The 13,159-nt window shown below is 34.5% G+C and overlaps 1 protein-coding gene across 1 annotated transcript in view; it reads right to left on the bottom strand.

Annotated features, from left to right (window-relative positions):
- Positions 1-13,159, bottom strand: part of LOC114061644 (follistatin-related protein 5) — a gene marked incomplete at its 5' end in the record, with an annotated part of 129,224 nt that overhangs the window by 49,543 nt on the left and 66,522 nt on the right. The window contains 2 exons of the mRNA XM_027892318.1: positions 6,799-6,933; positions 8,974-9,135. Coding sequence (XP_027748119.1) covers positions 6,799-6,933; positions 8,974-9,135 — 297 coding nt within the window. The remainder of the gene's footprint in view (positions 1-6,798; positions 6,934-8,973; positions 9,136-13,159) is intronic.

Raw genomic sequence — 13,159 nt, 5'->3', positions numbered from 1 at the left:
AAAATAGAAATTAACAACAAACCCACAAAACTATTTCACTTTAAAGGGAACAAAATGTGTTCTCATGATCTATGACTCCAGTTTGATGGGGTTATGATAAACTGAAGCAGAAAAGAAACTGAAGCACAACTGAGGTACCTGTGAAAATCATAAAGAAAGAAAAAAAAATGGATTTTTAAAGTTTACTTCAAAAGATTTTACTAACAGCTAAAATAAGAATTCTAAGTACTTGAAAATTACTCTTGAAAATACTCCCTGGTCTTTGATGATGAATGTTTTTTATTTTCCTGTTTGCTTTACTGACAGATTTTCTTCTTTAAAAATATCTATAGTCAGTGTAATCTGATATTCTATATGTGTCTCAGATTACACTGATATACTCTACTCCATTGTTTCTAATAAATTTCCCCCTACTAGTGTCAGTCTTCCTTCCTTTCTTTTTTCTAAGTTAACAAAATGGTTTATTTAGTATATGTACTTATGTATTATATTCCATATAATAACAGTTAATATTACTTTGACTAAGAATTCCATTGATCCTAATACTACCTGAATAGAACCTGATTAATTAAATGAATCCTACAGACAGAAGTTGTAATTTCTTCATCCTCAATTTGTGATGATTATTGTCCTATGTATTAACAAAAAAGGCAGTAACATGCTGCTCACTCCACTTTTTTTCATTATTTATTGTCAAGATATACTGTCAAATTATCTCTGCTCTGCATTTAAATTCTTCAGCTTCCACACAGTGTTTCAACAAAAGCAAGCTGATGACTTTGGTTTGCCTTATGGTTTGTAGGAGTTGGGTTGATCCAATCTGTGTCTGTGACTATCAAAGCCAGTCATTAACGTAAATCTACAGTGCAGCTGTCAGTTTGTGCGTCCATGATTTAAATGGTGCTTAATCCACTGGTATGGAAGAGAAAGCTATCCGTTAATAAAGATTTGAATGTTCCTTAAAATGAGTCTGCATATACTACAAGCTAGAAAATGAAAAACCATCTTTATCAGTTGCTGCAGAGATGTTAGAATAAAGAGCCTGTTTACAAAAAGAAAGAAATTGGAGCCTTTAAGAAAAGAAATAGCCTTAGAAAGAATGAACATCCCATTTTTCTGCTAACAGAAGAAGTTACAGTAGTTTGATATTCCTTTACAACATTGTTGCAGAAAAGGCCCTGGAAATCGTCACAGATAGTTCCTAAAGGTAAAAGAAAAGCACTGTTGTATCAGAGATATTCAAGGTTTAAAATGCACAGATATAAGCCAGTTTTAGGTTTTTAAATAGTCTATTACCAATACTCTTCTATAAATATTTTTGTTCTGTATTTGAACAGGAGCAGGATAATAATTGAAAACAGAGGCTGATTAAGTACTTTCTACCTTAAAAAGGAACAAAAAGGAGGATAACTAGTGTGTAGCCAACACAAATATTTAAAATAACCAGGTCCAAATGCAGTGCATGAAAATAATTGCTAAAAATTGTTTCAAATGTTTAAAACAGTGCCATTAGTTTTGAAAAAAAAAAATCAGAATATATAAAGTCATAAAGTACCACTACTTATACCCCTAGTAGTTCTCCCACTCCCTGAAACATAATAACTGAAGTAGCTGTAGGCTAGTTAGACAGGGGTGTATATCCCAGATAAAAGAACAGACAACATTTGCACAGAATTAAATTCAGTAAGAAATGAAAGGAAAAGAACATAATTATAAGTCAGCTAATATGTTCTAAGGGAGACCAGGTCTTCCCACATAAACCTGATTATATTCTTTGGTGCGATTAGGAGTTTGGTAATGTACAAATTCATATAGTTGTAACCAAGAATTCTGCTAAACGTCTAATTTGTTAACACAGAATATTCTAATTAAATATTAGAGTGATACAGTAGTGGTAAAGTACAGGTAACTGAGTTAAAAAATGCCAAAATTATTAATCTGAAAACATATTTTTCATTGTTAAATCATTAGTAAAAGGTGAAGAAGAAAGTTCTGGAATGCATCCAGAAAAACATCTAGTGAATTTTGTCTTAGGCACTTTCATCAATTATGTGTAAACAAACAAAAAATCATTTCCTAAGAAGTCTGTGAATTACCTGTAATGATAAATAACAGTTCTAAAAAGTTGTTTGAATTAATTTGTCAAGTACATCTGTAGAATAAATTAAATTTTCCTATAGCCAAATGCAAATCTAGACCCCTTGGAAAACCCAATACAGACTACATTTAACACAGGCAGATGAGAAAGAAAATGATTTAGAAAGTGAATTCTGATAGGATATAGGGCATATGGGAGATAAACATGTATCCACATAAACTTCCACTGCTGATACTAATGGGAAAATGTGATAAATAATCAGTAGATATGAAAAAAACCACATTACCGAATATATACTTCTCTACATAGAACATTAAAGAAGTAAATAATACATTTTTTTCTGCAAAGAACAGTTCCTATTTTTTTGAGAAAACTGTACCAAAACCAATTAGAACCCTCAAGGCAAAAAGACTGAGTACTATGGCAACTATCTTATTGCAAGAAACTTACATTTAGTGTGTGTGAGAAAAATTAATCAATATTCATGTATTTACAGGGCAAGAATTATTAAGAGGTCAATTTATTGGGAGGGGGGAAGAGAGACTAAAAGGAGTAAACTGAAGGAAAAGCTGACTTAAGAATGGAAACTAAGGATTATTCTATATTAGTGAAAGAATAAAACAAAATACCTAGAGAAATGAGGGAATTTTGACTCTGCATGTCTAACTCAGGTAGATGCATATCTATGAGGACACACTTCAGGCAAACAAAGCTTTAGATCTGTACTCAGGCAGAACAGGATGCAATTTAATGTCTTGTGAAATGGAGGAGATAGAATATTTAGATAAAATGGTTCCACCATGCTTAAATCTATGAATCCATTAAGTATCTGTTCTGAAAAATCAAAATACATTGGAATGAAACTAAAACCAGATTTTAAACTACTATTTGTATTTACAAATGTGATTATGCCAAAGACTCCTTCCAACACAGCTGAGCTCTCTCAGGTATTATTAGAGGATCATGACAGTAGGGGAGACTCTTCTGTCTTCAAGGAGATTTAGGCAAGGCCGTTAATCCCCAGAATGTTTTTACCAGTCACTGCAGGGATTATTCAACTTTCACCCAGACCACCTATATCTCATTCCTGATGGTTTTAACCTCAAACTTGAGGAGAAATGTAATTCACAGAAAAAAAAAATTTAAAAAAATGCAGCCTCTGGAGATTCAAAGCAACACAGTTCTTACGTTCAGAAACATTTTAGATGATACTCTTATTGTAAACATGAGAGGAATCTAGGAACAGGATCTAATAATAGAGAGCAGAAGATATTTATTGCCAGTTAAGAGATGTTTATATAGTAATATAAACTAAAAATTTCTATTACAACTTCACAAATCTAGAAAAAAAGTGTCCATGTGCTGGGACACAATTGATAAGTGTATAAAATTACATTTACTGAGCAGATCTGGATGACAAAGCATTTTCAGAGTATTTTCCATTCACTTCCAACTAATCAAGATTACCATCTTGATGATGAACCTTTATCATCATTCACCATTCATTCAGTTGCTTTTCTGTTTATAATACAGACACATGCATCACATGCATCTGTAAACAATCTTGTAAATTTTGAAAACCTAGTAATCTGATAGCATTTTTGGACACACAGGTGAAGGAAGGCTTTGCTTACTATTTATTAATCTATTTATTCACAATAGCACTGGCTTTAATTCAGAGTAGCCAGAAAATATGTTTTCTTGCGAGCTGTTTACACTACCCATTCACAAAGAAATGAACTCGCTATGCCCTTTCTGCCACATATATTATTTTTTTCTCAAAGCACTGTACTGTTTTCTCTAAATTTAGGACGTATTGAAAGTGAGATTCCACAAAAAAAAATAATAAAAATTTAGTTTATTTTGCGAAGTAGCTCTAAAACCTGAAAGTTTTCATATATACAATGGGTCAGATAAGTACAAAAGTGAACATTTACTCTGACTGTTAGACTTTCTAGGAAATAAAATGCATGCACTTGTAATAATGGAATCATGTTCTGTATTCCTTATGTGGCTTATAAAATTACTGTCATGCTCAAGGCAATGCAATTGCACTTTATATTTTAGAGCTCAACTGTGAAATTCTCACTAACCTCTCAATGACAACTCAATGTTCGGAAAAGCTTTTAGTTTCCTTTGATTTTTACCTCATGTGACATTACAAAAGAGAAAAGCCTAGATTAACTGACAAGCTAGTGAGAATTTGTGTTAACTTTATTCAAAACAATATCCTAAGATTTCCAAAAGGGAGCTCTCCAATAACAAAACAAAACAAAAAAATTATTTATAAAAATGTCATCAACTACGGGTATAGTTTATAGGAGGTCATATGGAATCATATTTATATTCACCAGAAGCTATTCTTAGAATGTAACTTGTGACCTAATCAGCAGGCTTAAATTTAAAGTAGCGGTAGCATTGTGCTTAATATGTGTGGGTGGGGTAAAAAAAAAGCCCACAATCCTATCCAGGTGGTTTTACCTACGCCATTTTCTTTCCTAATAATCCCTAATTTTCTCCGCAAGCCAGTGTGTGGGAGGAAATATTAAAACAAGCAGAGATTAGTTAACAATGAGTTCCTTCCACTCCTAATATCAGTTTTCTAATGCTAGAAATTCCTCCCTGTAAAGGAGCTTCTTTTAAAAATGGCAGCATTTTTCTTTTAAACTGCACCAATCAAAATTTGTACGTGTGAAGGCAAGTTATTTATGTAGTTGTGATAAGGATGTTGAGAGTAACTGCTTTTTCTATTAAGTGCATACCTTAGTACTTCCTGCATGAACAGAAATGGGGTTTTGAGCCAAAGTAAGTAAAGTAGAGCTTATCATATGAATATCTGTTGGACCTACATTTGAATGCTATAAATATGCAGCCATGGACTACATGAGTACTTACACATGCATCATCTTTTAGGAAACCATGTTCAGACACCAAGGAACTGGTAAACACCTTTCTTCAACATACAACACAGAACTTGTAGAGTAAATTACCTCTATAGGAAGGAAGGAGACTATATATTTTAGATTAATTGTCTTAGAAATAGTTGGGTTTGTATTCTGTCTTCCTTCATTTACATCTTTCATTACACCAGTGGTCATCTCAACTGCTTAGTGCTAGTAGATATTAAAGCATTTGTTGCAAGGAGCGTTCATAGCATGGCTTGTGATTCAACAAATCCTGTAAAGTTAGCTGACTTAAAATTATTACTTCACATTAAAGTCCTGAAAAAAGTATTTTGCATAGGTGTCGATGTTCCTACATGATCACAGAACATCAGAGCTTCAGAAGATGATACAATTAGGCAACTAAAACACTTTGAAACCGGACAGTTGGATATGAATATTTTTGTTGTTAAGTCCATACAAGTTTTAACTAAAACATCACTAAACTAGAGTTTTTCAGGGTTTGTAATCTGGCAACATCTGTAACATTTTTCACACAATGCAAAAGGCAAATGGAAGTGGCCAAGCTTCTTCATATCACCAGATTACCAGAAACTCAGCATGTTCAAAAAAATTATCTTCAGTTGCCTTCTCAGAAGTGTCTGAGCAGTCATTTCCATGACACTTTAAAAACCCTCCATGATAAGACCTTTGAAAAGATATTCATAATTAGTGTTACTGAAAGCAGCTAAGTAAAGATATTACCATTTGGTAATCTTCCTGCATGGAAGATTTCCTCTGAAACATTTAAAGTGTAGTAAACCTATATGTAACTGAACTCAATGTCCTGTGACTTGGAAGTGTCAGGCAGACTTGCAGTGCTAGTAATTCTGCCTCTAGTTTCCTGTTGAGTACTTTGGCACTGCTGAATAAGCTTTTAGATAAACATGAATGCCTTAAGTTAATGCAATCAGACTCACTAGTAAAATAACTATCATTTTACCAAATATAGTTCTAATGAGTATGTAGTATCCATTAAAGTAATAGATTTAAAAGAAAAGAAAAAATCCCAACCAAACAAAACAAATGGGTAAAGAGTAAACTCAGAAATGGATTTTTCTGAGCAGAGGGAAGTAAGCGCAGAGGAAAGAAGTATCAAGGCAAACAAACAATAGGTTAACAGGGTTTATAGATCGTACTACCATTTAAGAGAGGATGAAGAACGCCTATTTTTGGCTGTGGTAGAGATTTCTTTGGCACATTGAACTCCCAACCTAGTAAGTGAATGTGGTCACTTTTGCTCTGCATTTCTGAAGAGCCACAATCATTCAGGCACAAGAGCAGGCTGGAACTGATCTGGACCTGCTGCCACTCTAGTCTTGTAATTACTCTCATATCCTGAGGGCCAATTTTGACTCATGGTATATCTCAAGAACATACAGGAAGATAGACTGGAAAATTTCTTCCTCCCACACACCCATCAGCCCCCAGAAACCACACTAATGTTTTTTCTTTCCCTTCACAGTCCCTTCATATGCAACAAATCTATCATGAGGAAACTATCAAAAATTTAACATCAATGTGAAAAATAGGTTGATTCACAGAATGAATCAGAGATTTCATTCTACTTCTAAATAAACATCAGATTGTTCACTCTGCCTTTAGTGACTCTTGGACACCATTATTTAAGCTACAGGTTTTTTAAATCAGCTATCTACACAAGCTCACTTTCATTTATTTATTATTTCATAGTTTTTTATACCAATTAAATGTTTAAGTCACAACTACACGTATTTTTCTACTTCTCATAATACTTACGGGTCTTTCGAGCAGAATCTTCCACAAAAAGAGAAGAAATATCTTCATCCACCCCTGCTTCATTCTTTGCAATGCAAGTATATGCTCCTGTATCTTCATAGCGCACATTGCTAATGTGAACCTCACTACCATTTGCTGAAAGGAGAGGAAAAAAATCAACATGCAGACATGGTACATTGCCTTCAGATTATAAATTCAAAAGGGCTTCTCTGCTCATATTAATTAAACCATTTTCATTCCTGGGTTCATAACTTGGAAGCATGCCAAATTAGTCCAAAGGTATTCAACTGGTTAGTGAATTACATGCACTATTATTCATCTCACAGATATCCAGACTACCTCAGCTGATTTTGCACTCCAGAGCCAAATATCAGTCCAAAGTTTTATATATGTTTAAATTACTATAACTTTTTCTAAAATCTGGTAATTGTTAGGGTTTTATTGTGTTGCATTTGGTCACTTGATAATATCATGGTCTTTACACAAAATAACCCATCTTTCCATGGAACACAACAAGCTAAAATTTCAATGTAAAGAATAATTTTAATAAAGTTATTTGTTTCCCATAACCAGAGGCACCTACTTTTGCTTTTGTGTGAATGCAGTGTCACAACAGAAAAACAGGTGCAGTGAAATTTTACACCTACATCAATTTACAAGCATATGGAAACCACTTCAGGAACTGTGTATCAGCTTGTGTAGGAATGTCAACAAACAGTCTAGGTTTCACAGGCAAAGGTCTTTCAAATAATGTGATGTGATTAATGACGTGAACAATGATTCATTGCATTTTAAGTATAGTATGCTTGTCCCAACCTGGGACAGATTATAATGTAATATTCCTTCTATCTTGAAGTTAATGCATAGATAGTTTAACCCAGGAAAATATCTGGGAAAATGTAGTTAGATTTTCCAAATTTCACACAAGTACATTCAAGAACATTGAATTTAATGAATTTTTCTTAGAGAAGAACTCTTTTTATTTATTTACCATAAATATATGAAACAGAGATGATGTAAAAAAAAAAAAGTGCCACTCAAATCTCTACAAGAGAAATTAGCAGCATACTGCTATTGAAGAGGATTCCATCACTTTCTACTCAGTGGAAAGTGTTTCTGCAAGGCAATTTTTCAGAAATATCCAAGACAATTGTCCATGAAAGAACAGAGAACTATGACACCTGCAGGGAAGATAACTCTTCAGACTTTCCATGCTTGCCCACTGCTTCTTCCAGTGTAGGCTGAGTGCCTATCCTAATGACACATTCTGGTTTTGTAGACAAATGAGAAAAGGTTTTGAAGGGAACACTAACAGCATGAGGGTTTTTTTTCTATGGCTGATCAAAAATCAGAAGCACTGAAGAAGCATGAAGATTTTACGCTGGATAGGTCCACGGATTTTGTTGAGCCCTGAAGATTCATAGATTGATTGTTGATTAATCTTAACTGTTGATTACTTAAAGGAAAGACTTTAGTTTTGGCCAGGACTTATTTGCAGTTTAGTTTGCTGGTGGGGTTCTGGTTTTTCAGGTTTTTTGGGGGGAGGGGGATGGGGGCAGGGTTTGTGTGTGTGTAAAGTGTCTTTGCACTCCCCCTGATAGTCCTGAGAAAACAGCACATCCATTTCAGGTATTTCTCCTCCTATCCTGTTCACCAGCAGGTTCTCAAATCTAATTAAGATTCTTTTCAGTCAAAAAACCTGATGTTTTCTACTGATTTGCAATACAGGTAAAGTTTGGGCAATCATCTGATATAAATTAGTGAAAAAATAATCACATTGACATCAATGTATTAGAATAAAACATTGGTTCCCAATTTAACTGTTAGTGTTGAATACCCATTGAATGACATTAATATAGTTGTAGTGACAAATTCTGATTGGGAGTGGGTCTTGGGCCACTCACTCCACTCAGATACTGCACATTTTTGAATAGGAAAGAGAATATTGAAATTTACTTGTAATCTTGTCTTTAAGTACAATCATTATTCTAACAAAGAGAAAGCAGAGAAGATATCTGCCTTGAGGAGTAACTGAAAGATATCTTTTGAAATGTTTTAGATTTAGCTTAGGCTTCGACCCTTGGTTAAATCTATGCCAGAAGGGCACCTAGTATGGAAAGGATGCACTGATAAAGCACTAGGAACCCGTAGAAAGCAATAAATATGCCCCTTTACCTTGAAGAGTCAGCTGTTTAGACAACTTTGGAGTGATATCAATTCCATTCTTCAGCCAACCAAGCTGTGGGTTGGGAATACCTTCAGCATGGCACCGAAGGCTAGCTGTCACACCTGGCTCTCTTGCCTGGCTTTCTGGATAGACTCGGATAACCGGTGGAACTGAAGACAGAAAACAATTCTAATTTAATGAAGAACAGCATTATCTTCATTTTAAGAAAAATAATTATAAGCAATTCTAAAGACTCCTGTAGCTAAATATAACAACACACAGATGTGGTATTAGTCAGATGTTCAATGACATTCAATGTGGAACTCTGTCTCAGAAAATTTATGAAGCAGAAGGAATGTTCACTGAAGAAAAACCTGTTTTCACTGCCTGTGGTATGAAAGAAAAAAGCCTCAATGGTAGTTCAATAGTTTGTGGTTGAGTAATAAGATTTTTATTTTTCCTTAGATTTCTTTATAAAATAAGAATACTATGCAATCAAGAAGTCATTATATGATGTAGAGAGACTGCGATTGTCCTGTTTCACAAACCTTAACACTTCATCTTCCCTTTTTCTCCAAAACACCTATCAGCAATCCATTTTACTTGCATAAAACCTGTTCAGGTTTATACCTGTTCAGACAGAACCTTCTGTGCCCAGAATACCATTTGCCTTTTTGTATTGGTTTGAGACAATTTGGAGGGGTGAACACCTCAGACAGAAGTCTCCTCCCTCAGATTCAATACCCGTGGTTTCTCCAATAAAGAGAGAAAGACCAAATATGTCTAGATATAAGTGAAAAAACAAACAAACAAGCAAACAAAACAACAAAACAAAAAACCCAAACCCCAAAACCTCTTTACCAAGGAGAATGCTAATAGCAATATTGATAAAACTAGGTTAAACCAACTGATGAGAAGAAACTTCCCAAGCTCCGCTCACTGGACCAGTGAGATGTTGGTTGGCTTCCCCCACTTGGAAAAAACTATACATGGCCACAGGACAGAGCCAAGGTGGCTGCCCTTCCACATGGTTTACCTCCTCCATGCCTGGAAAACCTGGCAGGAGTGGTTCAAGATGCATTTGGACAATGATGTTATATGCAATTCTTGGGGTGTCCTGCATAGGGTCAGGAGCTGGACTCAGTGATCCTGATGGGTTCCTTCAAACTGAGTAGATTCTATGATTCTATAAGACTAGTATAAGACTACGTATAAGACTAGTCTTCTGAGTTTCTTTATTAGTAAAGGATAAGAATTACTGACATCACTTTTTCAAGGTTTGAAAACTTGCTGCAGTATATGCTTGCCAACTAAAAGTCTGCTACATACCACAACCTAGTATTGGCAGATTGAGGACATATGATATCACAGTGGACATATTCCTATTGGGAATTAGTGATTAAGCAAGATTTAGAAATCCAGCTATGTAAATTTTAGATGAATAACTACATATCTTTAATTAAACAATTAGAGAGAACTTGCTTGAGGTTGTTTCAAACAATAAAAAAAATTACTGTAATAAGGTTAAAGAAGTATATTTTCTATTCTCCAAAATTTTGTTTAATACAGCTCTAAAAATGTGGAATACTTAGATTGTGTCACAAAACACAGCTGGATAGAGGATGAAGTATCAGCTAATAATGAAAGAAGATAACAAGATCAAAAATTAACTGTGTCTATTTTAGCACAAGATTAAATATTTTAAAATGCTATCCAGCTATTTAGAGGAAATGTCCCAGCATGCTGTCCTATTAGAGTATAGAAATTCCTTAAATTTCTACACTGCAAAAAATACACAAATGTACTCTATCTCAGATAGGATGCAATAATCAGTAAGTCTCAGGGATATTTTAAACTCAGTGAGAGAGAAGGGCCTTTTCAAATAATGTACACAGAAAATTACACATAACCCCAATATGCAAACTGCAAAAATATAATAAAATAACAAGGAATAAGGTTAAAATTTGGAAAACTATGGCTGCTAGTTTCTTAGACTACCAGCTGAGAGAAAAAGCATACAAAAATCAGAGATTTAAGGTTTCCATTGAGTTTCTGGAAGGGACTTTGCTGGATCTTTACTTTTCATCTCAAGACTGGTATTCCCACTCCTTTCCCCCCTCCAGTTCTTCCTTCTATCTCCTCTCTCACAGCATCTGTGTGTTCCACCGGGAGACCTTGCCTTCCCCACTGTGCTCCTCAGACTGAGCCCCCCTCACTTGCACATTCAGTGGTCTAAACGTATTTCGGCACCTCAGCTCCCAATCTCACTCTTCCTCTCTTCCTAAGAACCTTAACACAAGGTCCTTTAGGTAGCCCATCTTGTGTTGTAGATTTCCCACTGCAGCAAAACCAAATAGCTTATTCCTCCACCTTGTCTCAGAAAATCTCCTTAGAAACAGGATCGCCATAATCGAACATTCTCAAGTATCTCAGCAACAGAAATAACTTTTAGGACCAATAGTAAGGCATTGTATTAATTGCATTCTGACTATCTATGACAGGATACTTGTCTTTTTTTCTGTCAGTGAAATATTCTTATTGCATATAAAAGTTTATGGATATTTAACTATCACACCTTCACAGATTTCTACTGAGCACCCTTGAAGAGACATTTTTAATGTTCCAACATATTAGTTTAATTTGGGCAAAAGGCAGATATTTTTGGGGCAACTTTGTTGTTAAGAAAGTTTTAGAAAAGATTACAACTGAAATAAAATGTTTCCTAAATAAACAAACAAATGAAAGCATGTCTGAGTTTTCTTTTACTATCTCTTATTTCTGTAGTAGATCCTTTTCCCTTTAGCAGTGTTTTCCCAGGCACAGAGGTTCTTGCATTACAGTGGAGTTCATTTCTTGCCCTACCTTTCCTCTATTACTTGCCATTTCCCACTGTCCTCAGCAAATCTTTGTCTGATAGGTTATCTATACAGTTAGAAATATTTTTCACCCCTCGTTTTGCATTATACTTTTTATTTCATATTATCCCAAAGCCTACCTGCTATATAACACTAAGAAATAATTGTGCAACTGAGGCACACGGAAATATTACTGCAGTTGTGGGATCAGTCTAAAAAGTTAATTTGGTATGACAAGTTTGATGTAAACTCTTTGGGTTCATTTGAATAACACTTTTTTTTTTTTTTTGGTGTAACTGAGCATAAATATTACCAGAAGTCAAATTTTAAGTACACAATTAATGTGATTGTTCACAATGACTTTTAAAGATGTATGTTTTTATGTCTTAACCTAACTTAGACTACTTTACAAAGGAGATATTACATAGGTTAAAATGGAGAGGAGGTACTGCATGCTTGTATTTAGCAGAGTAATGTATGACACATAATTGAGTGAATCCTACATCCCTTATCTTTCTGTTCAAAAAGCCATGTGAGACTTTTGGCTCCAAATACGGTGCATATGTAACTGTTCAATAAATCTTACATTTGCTATAAAACCTCCTGAATATTATTTCAGTCAGGTCTAATGGAGGGGATGACAGAGAGGGATGTGAAAAAATAGTGTGGTCAAGCTATCTTGAATCCAGGGAGAATGTATGTGTTTAAAAAAGAAACAGGTAATATATTTAGTGAATTAGGTTCTTCTATTGCTGTATAAAATAATACTTTTATTAAACTGAGATACTTTGGAAAAACAAGGCTGGTAAACAATTCTTCAGACATAATAAATACCCAATTTACATCGGTCTTAGGGACTGAGGTCTCCTTTCTTTATCTTAAGGTGCCCAAACTGCTGCCTTGCCCAAGACCTTCTGTCTTGAAACCAAGGTGGGGAAAATTCTTGTCACCTATCTTCAAAGAACTTGACTTTTGAATCAGTGTAACATCTCAGGGAGTAGGATATCATTTTTAATACATAAACAGAAAGAAAAAAAATCATGTTGGTGCTACATATATATTAAGTTGACTGTAACATACACCATAAACTTGCACCATTTTCAGAGCAAGTTTGACTTTTGAAGTCAGTCTTCCATTTTGTTTATGATATGGCTAATGACATTTTGCTTCTCTGTGTAGAAACAACCTTCCAAAAGTGAAATTAATCAATTTTACACTTTGGAAAATCTAGGCTATGCCCTGTATATCCTCAAAAAATAGAAAAACTTGAATCATGAAAAAGATATTTAAACTTATTTAGGTATCATATCTATATCTGTCAGTGTGATCATTATTATTA

This window comes from Empidonax traillii, unplaced genomic scaffold (genome assembly GCF_003031625.1).
Source record: "Empidonax traillii isolate 1590-97213 ecotype Southwest subspecies unplaced genomic scaffold, ASM303162v1 scaffold346:size580472, whole genome shotgun sequence".
NCBI classification, from domain to species: domain Eukaryota; kingdom Metazoa; phylum Chordata; class Aves; order Passeriformes; family Tyrannidae; genus Empidonax; species Empidonax traillii.
Note: the sequence above shows the minus strand (reverse complement) of the source record. Positions and strands in the feature narration are given on the sequence as shown.